The 18584-nt window shown below is 31.9% G+C and overlaps 1 protein-coding gene across 3 annotated transcripts; it reads right to left on the reverse strand.

The window, feature by feature from the left end:
* Positions 1–7670: 7670 nt before the first annotated feature.
* On the reverse strand, positions 7671–15612 carry LOC114191027 (protein NETWORKED 1D-like). 3 transcript variants are annotated; one of them, XM_028080166.1, is made up of 5 exons: positions 15345–15612; positions 14875–14953; positions 14544–14767; positions 9564–13795; positions 7671–9035 (listed from the first exon to the last, which is right to left on the reverse strand). In XM_028080166.1, exons 3-5 carry the CDS (start codon positions 14644–14646, stop codon positions 7905–7907), a joined length of 5466 nt encoding a protein of 1821 aa, XP_027935967.1. In that variant the 5' UTR covers positions 14647–14767; positions 14875–14953; positions 15345–15612; the 3' UTR covers positions 7671–7904. The 3 variants fall into 3 exon arrangements, with proteins under 3 accessions (XP_027935967.1, XP_027935968.1, XP_027935969.1); XM_028080167.1 differs by having other exon boundaries at positions 14875–14949; positions 15345–15602; XM_028080168.1 differs by lacking the exon at positions 15345–15612 and having other exon boundaries at positions 14875–14967.
* Positions 15613–18584: the final 2972 nt, after the last annotated feature.

An 18584-nucleotide genomic window follows, 5' to 3' on the forward strand; every position in this document is an offset into this window, starting at 1 on the left:
TACACCTATATATAACAAGGTTTAATTAGTCAGATGGTACCCTCTTTCGTTTAGATGTGTCACTTTAGTACATGCTTTTAAAAAGGTGTCAATTGAGTCCCAACTTTTGAAAATATGTCTCAATTAGGTCATTTTCAACAAAAAATTATTTACACCGTTAACAGTATTGATATTTAAAATGACTTACAAAATTAAGTATTGATATTTATATCAAAATTTAGTGGTAAAAGTCATGAATTAAGTTAAAGACTTTAGTAATTTTTGTCTGAAAGGGATTTGATTAAGACACTTTTTCAAAAGTTAGGACTAGGTTGACACATTTCTAAAAACGGGTACTAAACTGACATATCTGAACAAAAATGGGTACCATCCAACTAATTAAACCATATAACAATGTTCCATTTCCTACTCACTTTATCATGAATCTCAACCCCTTAGTTTTTGGATTATCTCTTACTGTCTTTTCACACCTCTTACTAAGTCACTTTGCATTAATTAAACGAAGGTTAAATTCTCTACTACATTTGTCTTGTTTTGACTGCTTGCATATAGCCATAATATGCATACTAGGGACATTTTCCTTTTGCACCTAGACATTTCACACTCACTCTTTTTTTATCATTCTTAACAATTTTTAAACATCTCCCATTTTCCATTGCATAGCTTCTGATGACTTCTACAAATTTCGCCTTTTCACTAAAATAGGTTCCAACTTCCCATTTATATATAGCCATATGTTTGGGCATTAAAAATGTTGGAAAGTTCCCATAACCCTATTTATCATTATTTGCTTCATCAATACATACTTTATTAATATCTTTACCACTTCCAAACTCTTCTTATTGCCACTCATTATCTGACAACTCTTTGTCTAAGCCCACAGGCCCCTCATCACTCTCCTCATTTGTTGTATCATTTGTCCTATAACTAGTAGATGGTCCAGTAAAGTCTTGTTCAATACTTCCAACTTCAACTCCACATTACCCTCCCATTTTTCAGGTTCATACTCTATATTGAAATTAATACTAACATCAACTAATTCATCAACGTCAATATCATCAACACTTTCGTCACTACTACTACCATATGGTCTAGACTCATTCCAACTCTCTACATGAAATTTTGTATCAATTACACATTCAACCCCTCCTCTTAGTTAGGCTGGCCTTGACCATCACACTAACCAACACTCTATAACTAAACCCCCTTATCTAACTCACTTGCACGTTCACACTTAGCAGTAACATCTACCTCAGGTTCAGCAATACACTCACCCACCTCATTTAACTGACCTTGACATGCATACTTACCCACCTTGGGTTCTTTACCTTCAGACTAACCCCTTTATCTAACTCAAGTTCTTGACCTTCACATTGACTCCCCTTATCTAACTCAGGTTCTTCACCTTCACACTCACCCCCTTATCTAACTCAATTTGGCCTTCACAACCACTACCCTCACTGTCCTTCTCGTTCCCAATGTCCATAACATTATTCTCATTGCCACTAACTTCAGCTTTATCTCCATCATGAGAAAAATATTCCAACATTTCTATTATCTCGAGTCCAATCATTTTATGCACAACAAAAAGATGAATCTAACCATTTAGCCTAGCTATCTTAACCATATGCATCGCACCACAACAATCACCCAAAATCTCCAATCTATCCTCCAATACTGAACCACCTCCTACACAATACCACAATTCATTCTCTCTGACATACCTCATCTCCCTCAGTATATTTATAATCTCGAAATAACTTCAACGATTTGGGTCACAAGACAAAGTAGAACTTTCCCCATCATATCTAAGTTTTCCATCGTTGAGAAACTTCCCTCCGTGGTGGAACACCACCTCAAACATGTCATCGCCCATGATGCACTCACACACACACACATACAACTATACAATATTCATATACCTACAAAAAATAAATATATATTAAAAACAAAAACACACTGAAATAGATAACCAAATACGACTTTGAGATGGGGGACCACAACAAAAATACAAATTTTAACATGGTGGGACACAAACTCATATTCAAACAACGCATACCTCAAGATTTAAACACCTCATACCCCACATAACTACTTTGATTTCCCAAAACAAAGACCCTACAATAAATGCCGACAAAAACACCGAACAAAATGATACATGAGACCTCAAACTTGTCATCGCCCATGATGCGCACACACACGCACACACACACACACACATACAAATACATATACAACTATACAATATTCATATACCGAAAAAAATAAACATATATTAAAAACAAAAGCACACTGAAACAGATAACCAAATACGACTTTGAGATGGGGGGACCATAACAAAAACACAAATTTTAAGATGGTGGGACACAGACCCCATATTCAAACAACTCATACCTCAAGAATTAAACACCTCATACCCCACAAAACTACTTCGATTTCCCAAAACAAAGATTCTACAATAAATGCCGACAAAAAATACCGGACAAAATGATACATGGGAGATCTAGGTTAGAATATCTACTTACCTCACAACCTTCGATTGCAACGAAACCACAATTTCACCAAACAGATTCCTATATAGATGATTGAAACCATAACAAAATGATACTAACCAAAAACCTCAATCTTCAATCAGTCTTCAATCCTCATTCCTTCCTAAAGAAAACCCCAATCTCACAGATTGTCAATCTCTATTTATTACAAAAAACCGATTTTATCACTTTTTTAATATATTAATTATTAAAAAAAATTACATATGTAATTTCATGTTGCCTAGTCACTGTTTAATGAGACAGAACCATGCCTACTTACTATTCTCCAAACGTCGTTTAACCCAATTGAACAGAAAGGGCATGATTGATACCATTTTTAAAAAATAGGGACCTAATTGAGAATTATAAAAATAAAGGGACCCAATCAATATTTTCTTACGAAAATAGAGAGATCAAAGGCATAATTTAACTTAAATATAATCAACACTTAAATTCTCTAATTTGAAGTAATCTTAGACCAAATGCAGTAGATAAGAGCGTAGTTTCTTTATATTTTAGGGGACTTTAGTCTTTCAAAATATGAAGAAGATTTTGACTCCAAAATATTTGTTAAACATTCGTTACTAATAAGGATGGCAACGGGGCGGGATGGGGACGAGTTTCGCTATCCCATACCCATCCCCGCAGAAAAAATTCATCCCCATCCCCATATCTAAACTCAACGGGTATCAAACTTTTGTCCCATCCCCATCCTCACCGGGTAACGGGTATAATCTCGTACCCATACCAGTACCTGTGTTCTAACTACTTCAATATTAATTTTTATAAAAGAAAAAAAAATTATGGTAAAGAAAATATAATATTATCAAATATTCAATATTAGGAGGATGATTGTTTCTTCCATATCAAATACTTTGAAATAAATTATAATTGTTTACATTTTAGATTAGAATACCAAATAAAATTTCATGAGAACCAAAACATTTATTAAATTTGCAAACTACAACATTGATGAAACTTAGTTGATAAAATTAAAAAATATTTCAAAAAAAATATAAAAGGAAAACAAATATTCAAATTAAAATATATTTTAAATGTTTGTTTACTTCAATTTTTTAAATTCTAATGAATCTCTTTTTTATACACTAATAAAAGTTATAATACATCATTTGATCAAAATGACACAAAGAACAAATAATAAACATAATAATAAAATTTTGACATAGATTTTGTATCTTTTGAATTTCAATATATGTTGGATAGTGACAAAAAAAATATTCATAGTAATTATATTAAATTTTTATATTGTAGTAAATAAAAGTTATTTATACAATTAAAGTGAAAAAATTACAGTATGATTAATAATGAGTTATAAAATAAAAAATAATTAGATAGAATATATCGAAATATTATTCTACATGATGAAAATAAACAATAAATAAAAATATTAAAAAACTAACAAATGTGTGTTATAAAAATAATTTGAGAGACTATTGAAGGAAATCACACAAAGGAAATCAAATGTATAAGTAAGGTATGATAAGATGAAAAATACCTTAAAGAACTAATTATTAAATTATGTTTGAAGTGGTTAAAATTAAATAGAAATATCATTAGTGACCAAAAAATTTGTCATTAAATTATAAATAAATTAGTAATTAAATTAGTCACTAAATCAAGTACCGATTCGATCATTGAATCGGTCACTAATTTAATCACTGATTCAGATAATAAATCAACTACTACCACCAATGACAAAAAATAGTGATTGATATGAGTTAATGACTAAATCAGTCACTATTTCATGTTTTTCTTGTAGTGAATTATTATATACTACTCCTAAATATCATTATATATATATATATATAATTTTAACCACTTCAAACATAATTTAAAGTAAAAAAATTACAATATGATTAATAATGAGTTATAAAATTAAAATTAATTAGATAGAATATATCGAAATATTATTCTACATGATGAAAATAAACAATAAATAAAATATTAAAAAACTATCAAATGTGTGTTTTAGAAATAATTTAAGAGACTATCGAAAGAAATCGCACAAAGGAAATCAAATGTATAATTAAGGTATGATAAAATGAAAAATACCTTAGAGAACGAATAAAACTTTTGAAATATCAACATATATACTCAATGGTTGAAAAATAACGAAAATTATTTTAATGAAACAAAAGAGTTCTTCAAATTAAACAAAAGTTAATAATAATAATAATAATTAAAGAATTTTTTTATATTACCTTAAATTGAGAGTATAAACATTCTCATGTGAAAGGAAAATATATAATAAATAAAAATATTAAAAAATAATAGAAATATTCAAATGTGAGGCATAAATTTTTTTTAACTAACATACATCATTTTAACATAATTACATAAATGTTATGATAAGATAAAAAATATATTGGAGATGCGAATGAGTTTCATGACAAACCAAATAATTAAAAGAAATAAAAAATAGAAAGTATATATATATATAGGGTTATTTAATTAATTGTGAATATTTTAATAATTTAAATGAGAACGGAGATATGGTGGGAACGAGTATTATGGCGAAGATATGTATATCACCATACTCATCTCCATATCCAACTGAAAAAGTCAGGGATTCTCCATACCCAACTGCTGAAAAATTTGGGGATTCCCCATACCCATACCCATACCCAGTTAATGCGGGGATTCTCATCAAAATGGGGACGGGTTCGAGTAATACCCACGGGGATGGGTTTATTTGTCATCTCTAGTTAGTAACTATGAATTTGGGTGAAGCTTTCCCAAGGCCGTTTTTAATTATGATTAAAGTTTCAAGTGTTTATTTTTTCTTTAAATTTATTCTTAACTATCTTATCATAAAAAAATAAAATAGTAAAATTGATGAATCATAAAAGGTTAATAAATTAATTTTCCATTTAATTATTCAAAATATAAAAATAAAATTTCTTTTCAAAACATTTTTTTCTTTGGAAGAAATATTTTATGAAATATATGTTATGCTATTTAAATTAAAATATATTTTCAGATTTAATATTTTTTTGTTTTAAATAATATTATTAAATAAATTATTTTTAACAGAAAACATTTTATATTTTTAGAAGTTTTAAGTGAGATATTTCTAAAAAGTAATATAGAAAAAAAAATAATGTAATATAATGTTGTTTCAAAATTTTAATATAATTATTTCGAATAATAAAATAAAATTATTTTAATGTATTTAATATTAGATTAAGATTGAGTATTTGATTAATTATTATTATTTTTAAATTGTTTTGTTTTAAAATTAATATCATCAATTATGTGTAACCAAAAAATTTAGTTCTTTAAATATATATATATATATATATATATATATATATATATATATATATATAATATTTCTAAATATTTTATTCATTACGACTTGTTCTATGAAATGTTTGAGTAAGTCTCGTATGCATAAAATGTTTAAATGTCGAGTTAGGTTAGTGAGATTATAAGTCGTTTTTTAGTTGAGTTAAACTAAGAAATATACACAATGCTTATTAATGGGATGTTTTGTGCTTGAATGTCTTTATATCGAGTAGGGAACATTGATCCATTAAAGAAATTGATCATCGAATATGAGATGATGATTTAAGAGTTTCCTTCCTAATTTGATACCATGTTTGAAAAACGAGTGAAAGTTCGTATGCCACTTTTAAACCTTTTTGCCTTGACTGCCTGACACAACAAGGCTAAGAGATTGTATACAGTCATAACATTAAAAACTTGTCGGGTATCAAATTTAGTCTTTAATATCTTTAATAAAGGATAATTTAAATTATATTTTCAAGATTTTATATCTTTTCATATCTTAATAGATCCGATAAAAGTTATTATTCAACTTGTAACCTTATCGACTATAAATAGAAAAGTAGTCCAAAGTTTTGTATTGTATTCAAGTACACTCAATAGTCTCACATATCTTAGGAGTCGAGATAAAAGGTAGCTTAAATACTCATTCAACCTTTAGAAGTGTTTTTCAAGGATAAAATTGTGATGAAGCCCAAACTACCTTAGATGGGATGATCGATCCTAGCAACTTTCATCTCTTCCCTTAAGTCCTTCATTCGGAATGAACTATTATTCCCTTTAAACTTCAATTCTAGGCTTATATTTCGATACACTAAATAGTCTCAACATCCTAAAACTCCGTTTTAAGGTCAACAAACTTGAGATTAGTGACATTAGCTTTCAACTAGAACATTCATTCTAAATTCTAATATAGTTTTCCTCGACAACATTTTGTATCCAATTTCCAGTAGACTTTCCATCGGTGCCTCCACCAAAAAAAATGTTTATGTTCAGGTAACATCAAATTTTACACCACAAAAACTATTGACACAAACAAATACAAAGTTGAGTGACATACAAAGAGATCTAAGAAGTGACCAAAATAATACAATAAAATCTTGTATGAAGGTTACCATCCATTACCAAGTTGTGAAATTAATACTCTACATTAAACTTTCTCTATAGTATTTTTTTTTTCCTTTGAGAGGTACCACTGCATGAGCCGTTGATCTACCTCCCCGTATTTGCTAATTATGATTCAGGAACCAATATTTTCTTATACATATTCAATTTAGCATGCTTGATATATATTTTTTTCTAATGTTCCATTCATATGCACTCAGCTTTTTTTGGTCAATCCTGGAAGCGAGGTGATGAATAAACTGAGCAAAACCATGTTCCAAAACCATTTAGGGCAGTTACGGAGCATGCAACTTCAATCTCCGTGCAAGAATAGATCTCAAGAAAGATGAATCAGAGGGTTACGTTACCACTCCAATATGTGACATGAGAAGTTTTAGAGGCATAAGAAAATGAAAAGTACTCGAGTCATATCCTTAGTTAGAACTGATTGTGGGAGAGAAAACTGATTATTCGGTGCAATTCACGAAAATCTTTTTCATAACCATTTCTAGAAGAAAAAGGAAGATAATTAATTCATTTATTTCTAATAAAAAGTTTAAATTTGATTTCTAACATATAAATAAGCTAATTATAGCTTATGAAAAATAAATAGTTTAGCTCAAATCTCAGGGATGGAGATGGAGGAAATCAATGAAAGCAAATTGGTAAGCCTGGTTCTACGAAGGAATAATAGTATCTTGCACCACAATGTTAGACACGGAAATGGGTACAACACTAAACACTCATTTCTCATCTAAACCAGGTAGAAAAAAGGAGGTGATTATTCAGAATTTCATATTACAGAGAAAAAATTGTGAAAATTCCGTCCTAGCCTTTGCCTCTTCTTATGAGTAAATGAGGCACAACATGTACAAAGATCAAAATATGTAGGAGGGTCTCAATGCATCTTTAGAGAGAAAATTTTACAAACAAGAAAGCTATAAGGTAACAAATTAACAATCAATCTCCCTTGGTGGGAGGTCGCACACATGAACAAAATGGTAGCTTTTTCTTCTTTTGGTTGTTGCTTCTCGTCCCACCATAAAGATAATCTCGCAAAAGCACTCTTGGACTTCGATCACTGCTTTTCGTTTTCTCTTTGCTTTCTTTTCCATCACCAAGTTTCAGCAGTAGAAACTGTAACCTTTGCACCTCCAAATGCAGTTGTCCTATCTTTTCTGATTCTCTCCTTGCTTGATCCGAGACTCTCCTTCTGCTGACACTTCCACTTTCATTTGACTCTCCTGCACTCTTCCCGACAGATGACAAGGTACCCTCTTCCACATTCTTCATCAACTTCTTGTTGGTGTCAAACAACTTTGTGATGGTTTCCTGGGATGCTTCAAGTTGCCCTTTTACTCCATCAAACTCAACACCTTTTCCTTTTGTGTTCTTCTCATTAACCACTACCTTCTTCATCAAATCTTGTACGGTGATTTGAAGGTTTGTTAACTTCTGTGCATCAGAATCAAGTCTCTCTAAAATCTTTGTTTGGTTCCCTTCATCCCGTGGCAGTGTCAATCTTCTCGAGATCTCTAACTTGTCCACACTCAACTCTTTTTCCACCAAGGAATCTTTTGAAGGGTATTTATTTTTGGGTTCCTTGGTTGTTCCTCTTTGATGATTGCCTCCAACTTCAGAAGCCATCCTTTGTGTCTTTTCAACTTGCTTTCCAACAGCGCCATCCTTATCTTCTGTTTCCCACAACCCAAGCATCTGATCATCAGCCTCAAGAATTTCTCTCCTCCTACTTATCCCATATGATGAACATTCAGATATTTGATCTAGCATGATGTCTTTAGGCAAAACTTCAATCTCTGTAACCGGGGTCTTTCCTTGGTCTTGAGTAACATGCTTGCTTGCTTGAATATTCTCTCCATGCCGGGTATTTCCAGATTTTAACTCTTGTATCTCTCTAGTTTGATTCTTCAGTTTGAAACTTTCATTTAACTGCTTTACTACCATTGCAATAGCATTGATCCTTCTCTGCATATCTTGGAAGCCAGGGAGTGCCTCTGGTGCCATAACTGTCTTATCTTGGTCTGCTTGTTGACCATCTTCAGTGAATTCATTACCCACCAATACTTTAGCCTGAAAATGATGATTGTAACAAAATTATATCAATAAAATAAATGAAATAATAGTTCGTTCCAGTTTGAGAAGAAATTCATTTCACATGATTACGCAATCACCAAGCAAAAGCAATGATCTGGCACCGACCCAAAAAAGCAGCTTATCTTTCTACAATGTTCTCTAGCATTGAATACTATAAAGCAAATTTTTGCATGAAGAATTCATGGAGAAAAAGACTAGTTTATTTTACTTAATAGATTTAAAAAGTAGTTACAAAACCAGACGCCATTCCACCCAATTTCATGAGATAAAAGGTATTACGAAGTCATATTTGTGCATCCAAGAAAGTAAAGACAGCGATACTTCATAATTTGGTTGAAATTTGGAATCTAGCTCAAGAATCCATTAAAGTGCCTCAAAGCTCATAGAGTGAAAGAAGAATGAGTATCTAACCCACCCCCGAAACTGTCAAATTATGGCCCAAGGGAATCACTCAGACAAGCTATAATAATGTTGCGACCAAATACTAAAATGATATTTCAATACCTTTGTTTCTTCACAGTCATCAGGTTTTGCATGTGCAAGAGTCTGCATCTCCAGAGCTGTTATACTGTCATTCAAAGCACTGACAGCAGGGCCATAAGCAGCTAATTGACCAGATAGTCTTCCATTTTCGATTTCCAGCTTGCTAACTCTTTCTTTCAGATGTTCGCTTTCCATGTCTTTGGAGTAGTTTCTGTGTTCAAGATTCTCACAAGCATCAGCTAGCTCAGAGACCTTTCCTTCAAATAATGTTCCATTGACAGCAGAAATCTGCAGCTCAGCAAAGAGTGTTGAAGCCTGAGTTTCCCATTGTTCAATCTCATTTCTTCCCTCAAGTACTTCATAACTTAGCTTATTTTCCCTCAGTTTAGTTTCTCCAAGCTCTTGACGTAGGTGCCGTATTTCAGACTCCAACTTCTGGTTCACTTCACACAGGCAAATTACCTCTTCATCTTGACGGTCCTTGTCTGAGGACAATTTCAAAATTTGATTAGCCTGTTCTTCGAGCGTCACCCTTGCTTCATCATACTTAATCTTCAGATCTTCCACCATTCTTTGCAATTCCGTTTTCTCAGCATGTAAAACATGAAACATCTCAGCGGCTTCCAAAAGCTCATTTTCCTTTTGATTCAACATTTCCCTTTCATCCCTAATCTGACAACTTAATTCATCATTGATAGATTGAACTAAATGCAGTTCAACATTTGACTTTATAAATGACTCTCTAAGATGTGAATTTTCCATTTCTTCATTCTCTAACTTTCCCACCATAACTTTTAATCTCTCCTTGAGGTCATTATTTGCTGAACAATGTTTATCAAGATCCTCACCTAGCTCTTTAAGTTCCAGGAGTTTTTCAAAGATAATATTCTCGTAAATAAGGGAAATATTGGACTGAGCTATTGTCTCATGGATCATGAAACACATTTCTTCTTCCAAGTTACTTTTCGCTTCACCCAGATCTAGAAAACTTCTCATCAAGGACTTCTTCTCTTCCAATATTTTGTGACTATCCTCCTGTAAATTGTTGTGATTTTTTTCCATGTCTGACAGCTTCTTCTGTAGGTTGCCTATTTCAGCTGTCATTACTTCCATTCTCTCTTCTCCTTTGCTTATTGTCAACTTCAACTCTTGGTTCTTCTCCAGTATCTTCTGAACCTCTATTTGCAACGCCAAAAACCGCTGAGACTGGATACTGAACTGCTCATCAAGGTCATCTCTTTGTGTCACTAGATTTTCTACCTTTAGTTTTAACTGCTCAAGGAATGTAATCAGAATTGAATTCTCAATGGCCAGTTTTTGGCCTTCATTGAAAATTGTGTCAAAAGATTTCTGCCTCTCCTGAAGTTTTTCATATATCTGGTTCAAAAGCATTTGATCTTCTTCAAGCATATCTTCACAGAAATGCCCACTGTTATAGTCAAGAGTCTTCAACACCTGAATCAACCCAACCCTTAGTATTTTAATTTTCTCAGACAGAGAATTCACATCAACCTGCTTTTGAACATTCTCAGTCTCCAATTTAGATATCATTCTGTCTGACATTTTGGAAGCCTCCAATAGTCTCTGACACTCAACCAGAATGGAGAAATTCTTTTTTTCCAGATCGTCAATACATTGCTGCAAGATGAAAATTTCAATTTGAGCATGTATAGTTCTGTCCAGTTCCTCCTCATAATCCTTTTTCTTGCAATTGTTATCTTCTTGTAGAATATGAATTTGTAATTCCTTCTCAGCCAATTCATCTTCATTCAATTTCAAAACTCTGGAATGCTCTTCCCTCTCAGAATATAGGGAAACTAGAAGTTCTTCTACCTTTTTAAGTGCAGACTCTCTTTCTCCTTTTAGTTCCAAATGCTTTGACTCCAATTCACTGTGCAGTTTCTCAAGATCTTTCAGTGTTTGATGAGTGATGTTCATCTGTGAAACTAAGGTTTCTTTCTCTTGAAAGATACTGGACTTCTCATGGTCAAGTGACTGGCATGTATCTTCTAACACCCTGGACTTCATCCTTAACCCTTCAAGTTCAGCATTCACATCAAATAGTGAATTTTCCAACAGGTTGCTCTTTTCTGAGAGCCTCTCCAGCTTTTCAGTTGTGGATTGTAACTGAGAAAACAAGGTGGCCTTCTCAGCAGCAAGATTGGATTTCTCAACTAGTAGACACTGACATGTTTCTTCCAACACATTTACCTTTCCTCTGACACTATCCAGCTCAGCATTCAAGTCTGAAAGGGAATTTTCTAAGACAGTATTTTTCTCCAGAATTTTCTCCATGGTTTCCAATTTTGCCAAAAGAGCTTCTTTCTCTCCTTTGTCAGCCTCACATGTTTCCTTCAGCTTTAAGTTTTCATCTTGCAGTTTTTTAACAGATGGTCCAAAGCATTGTGGATCTAAGTCAGTTGACCTGACTTCCTCCATCATGGCTTCATGTTTTTTATTCAGATCATTAAGCTCCTCTTTAAGACAGTAAATTTCTTGCTGAAGTGCGTTTCTTTCATCAATTCGCAGCTCCACCTCCTGTTCAAGTTTCTTTATTGTCTCCCTCAAATTCAAAATCTCATCCTGCAAATTTTTTATTGACAACGATGAAGAAATTTTGACCTCATTTAGGATTTTGTTTTCCTCACTGACCCTGTGTATTTCATCCTCTAAAGCCTGCTTACGTGATTCCACGTTCCCCAGTGTATCCACTTTACTGTGAAGTTCAGCAGCAAGAGATCTAAGCTCTTCCTGAGATTGAGAATGTAACTGCTGAAGAGTTTGAAAAGCGGTTTCAGCCTCAATGAAGCGCAATCTCTCCTCCTGCATGCAACCCCAAAGTCTACTCAATTCTTTCTGCTTCTCATTAAGTTCTTCACTTTGAGACCCCATTCGTTGTGCCAAAGATTGTAACTCAGACTGCAGATTGTGATTTGATGTCTCCAAGAGAAGACACTTCTTCTCAGAACTCTGTAATTTTTCTACCTCATCATCTATCTTGGAATTTAGCCTACGCACCTCCTCTTCAGCACAAGAGAGTTTATATTCCAGACCGGAAATTATCTCCAAGCATTGCTGATAACGGAGAGCAGCTTCTTCCTTTTCTTCATTAAGTTTAGTAACTTGTAGTTTCAAGGCCCCAATTTCATTTTCAGCTACAGTGGCATGCTCCTTAGTCCTTCTTGCATTTTCCTCGGCTTCGTCTAATCTCTCCTCCAACTTTGATAGTGTCTCCGAGCAATGTTTATATTGAACAATGATAGTTTCCTTTTCAGCTTCTACTCTAGCAAGGTCCTGCTTTAGGGACTCAGTTTCATTTTCTGCTCTGTTAGCTCTTTCATTAAGTTCTCCGGCTTCTGTCTGCGCAGAAGAAATATTTTCCTCTAGCTTTGCTATTTTCTCCAAGCACTCCTGATACTGAAGAAGACTATCTTCACTTTCAGCCTGTAATTTAATTTGGGTTTCCTTCAAGGCTTGAACTTCAGCTTCAGCTTTACTTGTTCGCTCATCAAGTCTTTTAGAATTCTCTTGTGCGCTAGACAATTCTAACTGGAGATTAGACAGCTTCTCTAAACACTGTTGATACTGAAGCAAGCCAGCTTCCTTTTCCTCCTCTAATTTGGCAATGGCTTTCTTCAAGGCCAAAATTTCTGTCTCAGCCTTTGTCACACGTTCAGACTCAGACGAGATGTGAGACCTAGTATTGTTGCTTCCATTGTTTAGCTCACTACTCTCCTGTGTCTCAAAAAAATTGAGCCCCCTTCTGGCATTCCTTTCTGCAAACTGTGTAAGATTTTCCTGTTCTCCAGGGATGTAGAGATCATTGAGCTGTTTCAAACCTGTTTTGTTCAAAGAAGAATCAGGTTCGCCAGAATAACCACCATTCTTTTTTATAACATGGAAGTGAGCAGAAGCCTCCTTTTGTGGTTCATCTGAATCAAGAAAGGAACGTGAAGAGTGGCGCATTTCTGGAGTGTGTGGCTCTGTATCCGGAGGAGAAACTGTAGGTAAATCATCTGTCAGCATCATAGGAACTTGATTAGGAAATGCCTCAGACATGGTCCTATGGGCATGGCGGATAACTCCAGTTGCATGATCATATCTCTCAGCCAATGCCCGATATGCCCTGTAAAACTCTTCAACCATTTTCATAAGCTCTGGCCGTTTTTTATAATACATTTCTGCTCTCCTTGCAAAAGAATCTGCATCTTCTTCAATAAGCTTAATCATTTGCTTCACCTTGGCATCCATATCTGAGCAAGAGGAAATATCCTTGTATTAAGTTCAAATGTCCTTAAAACAGAACCACCAAATGGATGATAACTTGATTAAGCAAATAAATGACACAATTGACAATAAAGTAAATAGACCTGTGTCAGCAAACTAGCACTTACAGAACATGTAACATGTCCCCAGAGACAAGAACTAATATTTTGGTAAAAAAATAAATCACATATCTTCATGCTTCAACATCTATAGCTATACATAGAAAACTATTTTGAAGAAGATATCAACAAACAAATATGATTTGAAAATATATATACCCTTGCAGATTGAGAAAAATGATTATATGCCAATGAAGTTTCAACTTTAGTGCATCACACAAGTGCCAGTAAATTTTGAAGTGAAACTGAAAACAGATTTAAACCGAGTTATGTTGTTGTGGACGATATCACCGAAGATGATATATATTTTTGTTGGCCAGTGCTTTATAAAGGTTTTAGCAGAGAGAACATCTATGGACTGTAATTTTGAAGGCCTTCTAGTCATAACAATCTCAATAAATATATAAGATATCAAAGAAATGAAAGAGATTTTCAAAAACAGAAATGAAAGAGGAATAGATTTGATTTCTACTCCATGTCAGATACATATATTTCCCCTTTATATAACAAATCAATAAATGGTTTGAGTGAGTGAAGGTGTCAAGTCATGAACAACAATAGTTAACATGTTTAATATACTTACTTCCAAAAGCTGAAGAGAGATAAAAGGAATTACCTGTCAGATTTTCCTGGAGCCATTTTGAGTTTTTGGGGCTTATGTGGCTGTCCCACCACCATGAATACATTCTCCTAGAGTTTGCATGTGACAAAGTCGCCATTGCTCCAGAAAAAGGACAGCAGAACTTTGTCTTCTGATGTTACAGGAACTTAACCCTTCAAAGTTTCGAAGAAGTAACTGCAAAGTCAAAGAAGTCCACACAGTTTCTTCTTGTGTTTTCCCTGGAACAACAAACAAAACCAAAGGAAAACAGACGTTCAGTTACAGACAAATCGAAGCCGTGTCTTTTTTCTCCTTTCAAAAATGATCTGCAACAGAACAAAAATACCTGATCAATTCCAACTCAATCAACCTCCAAACTTGAATGACCAAATAGCTCCCGACATGCCGGAATAATCACAAACTACCTGATCAAAAAACAAAATCCAATTAAAACAACAGAAGACCCAAAACTAAAATATAAGTAAAAATATATCAGAATTTGGCAAATTAACAAGAAAATGAAATATTTCAAAGCTTCAGAAGATGAATTCTCATGAATCCGTGTTCAAATTTGAACAAGAATTATGATGATCATTCGTGAGATGGCTCCCATATAACCCAAACTACCTGATCAATCAAATCCAGATGATTAAACTTAAAATTAAAGCATAGAGCAAAAAAAGAAAAAACTGAAGATCAATACAAAAGGAGAATTGAATTGAATTGAATTGAATTGTGAAGAGGCATGGGAAAGAGATCAATCCCTGAAGGAGTGAAAAACAAAAAAGCGAATAATTGAGATATGAAGCTACTCACCAAAAATGACGGTAAAAGATTGAAACTTTTATGTATTAGATTCTGATTTCCAGTGGCGGCGATGAACTAGTTCAGGCAAGGTGTGTTTTTTATTATTATTTGCTAAAAATTGTGTGTGTCACCCCATGTTGGTTGGATCTCTGTGTTTTGTGCTCACACACAACACACAATGTTGTCTGTGTGTTTGTGTTTCTCTCTCTATCTTTGTGTCTTTCTCTCTCTCTCCTGCTGGTTGCTGGTTTTAAGCAGTGTTGCCTTTCAGTTTTAGCTTTCTTTTGTGGGTTGGTGGCATACTGTCCTGTTCTGACCTCTCCAGGGATGAGAGAAATGCCAAATTGTCAAAACACAAGTAAAAACAACTAATAAAAAAATCCATCAAGTATTTTACTTTCATACCTTTCCTTCACAAAATCTTATATTATTAATTAATTAATTAATTAACAAAATCATAAAATGAAGAAGTTATTTATATGCAATTATCTCTAATTGCATAAAAAAACTATTTTCACAGTTTTAATTATGCATTCAAATAATCATTATATGAAACATGTTTTAAGAATCAAACTATTAAATTTTATTTTAATAAACTATTAGTGTATTATATTATTAACAAATTAAAATTTATTACTACAAAAGTTAATATTTATTAATTTTATGACAATAATTCACTATAGGAGACAATATAAAAATATATCAACATCAGCAAACGCATGCATCAATTGGCATGAATGATTTTACTTACTGATTTTTGAATTTTTATCCCAAATATGTACTAATAATAATAATGTGATGTGATTCATACCAAAAAAAGTATATCTACTTTAATTAATTACTTCATAATTTTTTACTTCTAAAGTCTTACTTCTTTAATTTATCTGTTTGAATACATAGAATTTTTATTTTGGCAATAAATATATATTACATCACATACATTAATACATAACTTTATCGCTATCAATAAATAAATATTTTTAATATTTAATCTTTTACTTAATTTAAAAATATTGAACTAATATATGAAAATAGAAATTTCTTGTAGTTTTACCAAAGGTTAAAAGCTAAAATATTCCTTTATTATTTAACCCTATGTATGAAATGTTAGTGGCTAGGTGGCGTTTCCTTACACATTGATGAGAACAGATTGGGCGTTAGATAATTGATTAATATTAATAATATGAAATTAATGGTTTCAACGCATTAGGTAAGTTTTTATTTTGTCTTCACTGCCCTACCTTTACCGGGTATTGTGCCATTACGGTATAACTAATTTTGTAGACTGTGACTTCACTAACATTTTCTATTTATGGATAACCTCTTCGGATTTCAGCGTTTTCTCCTTCCACATGTGCATTCACTTACACCTTAAACACCAATTATCCTTAGATTCTTATAAGAAGTTAAGTTTGCTTAATACTTTGGTTATAAAAACTAAAATAACATTTTTTTAGAAATATATATTTTTGGCAACAATCATAATTAAGATTTTGCAGAAACTGTATCGGAGATGCTCTTAATTGTCATGACTTTGGTTTTTGTTTTAATCTTTTTCAATGAAATGTGATTATTGTGTTAGAAATTTAACGGATAATAAAGTGTATTAAATTTGAAAATTTAGATGATCAAAAGTTTAAATGATAAAAGTCGTGAAACGATAATAATTAAATTGTAAATATAAAAAGTGAAAACGTTATTTGATGCAATGTTGAGATTAGGCTGAAAACATTCTTCCAAAACCTTTCTCTATTATGTTAGTGAAAGATTTCGATAATGATACTTGCATTTATTTGAGTTTAATGGCTGTCATCGCATGGATAAAACACTAATGTTTTTTATATTTTTAAGATCATTATTATAAAACATAATAAATTTAGTTTACATGATGGTATCATCAAATTTATTTGTAATTGTTACCTTAATTAGTTTTCTATTTGTACTTTTATTATAACTTTATCTCCTCATAAAAATTATATTTATTTATAAAAATTCATAATGTATATTCATTTGTGTAATTATTTTTCTTTCACATTTTTTTTACCATTGTTATTCTTATAAACACAAAAAACTAATTTTATTGATTTTAGGGTTAAATATGTTTTTGGTCCTTAACTTTCAGTAAATTTTAGAATTAGTCCATTTCGAAACTTTAGACCAATTTAGTCCTTCATTTTTCGAAATATGTAGATTTAGTCTTTTTAATCAAATTTTGTTAGGTTTATTTGATGTTTCATACGCATTTTAGGATTGTAATTGAGTTGTTTATATTGTTTGACACATTTTTGCTTTAATGTTAAGTCAAATACTAGTATGAAACGCGCTTGAAATATCAAATAAATTTAACAAAATTTTATTAAAAGGACTAAATCCATGTATTGTAAAAGATGAATGACTAAATTGGTCCAAAGTTTTGAAATTGACTAATTTCAAAATTTACTGAAAGTTAAATGACCAAAAACATATTTAACCCTTGATTTTATAATGGGTGATAAGTAAGTAGTAGTTATCTTCATGAAAAATTACTAAGTGTTTTTATTAAGTAATTATAATATTATAAAAATTAATAAATAATTATTTTTTATAATTTTACTATAAATTTTAATAATTAATAAAACAACTATTTATGCACTCTTCAAAATTTTCAGTTATATAATAGATAAGTATTTGTTTCAAATGTTTTTATAAAATTCAAAAAAAAAAACGCTTGAATGTTTTATTCTTATGATAAGGAACATATTTCATGTTGATCTTGTGTTTTGTGGTATATTATGACTAGATAATATATTTTATCTCTTGTAGACGGACTTTCTTCATCAGAAAAAAAAAAAGTATTATTGTGAAGAACATCAATCCCTTCTACTCTTGAGAATTATCTTATCAATAGATAAATAACAAGGAAATTTCAAAATTGAGAAAAATCATTACTATTATCTTATAACAACTAGAAACTAATCGTATGTGAACATTTTTACACCACATAAACAACTCTTATGATCTTTGATTCCAAGTACATTCACAATTTCCAAAGCAAACATTTAATTTAAACCTCATAATACTCTACTATAAGAGTGTAAAAAAAAGGAAATAAAATCTTCAAGGATTTTTTGCTGAAACGACCAAAATAATAAACTTAGAGTTCATTATATAATCATTATCCACTCTCCTACTTCTAGATGAAAAACTATATTTTAATCGAAGAAAAATATATTTTAATTGTTTAGCATTTCATCCATGTCTCACATAGAG

The sequence above is a fragment of the Vigna unguiculata genome, chromosome 7 (genome assembly GCF_004118075.2).
Source record: "Vigna unguiculata cultivar IT97K-499-35 chromosome 7, ASM411807v1, whole genome shotgun sequence".
NCBI classification, from domain to species: domain Eukaryota; kingdom Viridiplantae; phylum Streptophyta; class Magnoliopsida; order Fabales; family Fabaceae; genus Vigna; species Vigna unguiculata.

Bases quoted from the DNA above. Each gene is read 5' to 3' on its own strand.
- LOC114191027 (XM_028080166.1), bottom strand. From the start codon at position 14,646: ATGGCGACTTTGTCACATGCAAACTCTAGGAGAATGTATTCATGGTGG. The intron at 13,796-14,543 runs GTAATTCCTTTT...CCTCTTGCTCAG, and splicing joins GCTCCAGGAAAATCTGACAG to ATATGGATGCCAAGGTGAAG. The intron at 9,036-9,563 runs GTATTGAAATAT...CATCATTTTCAG, and splicing joins ATGACTGTGAAGAAACAAAG to GCTAAAGTATTGGTGGGTAA.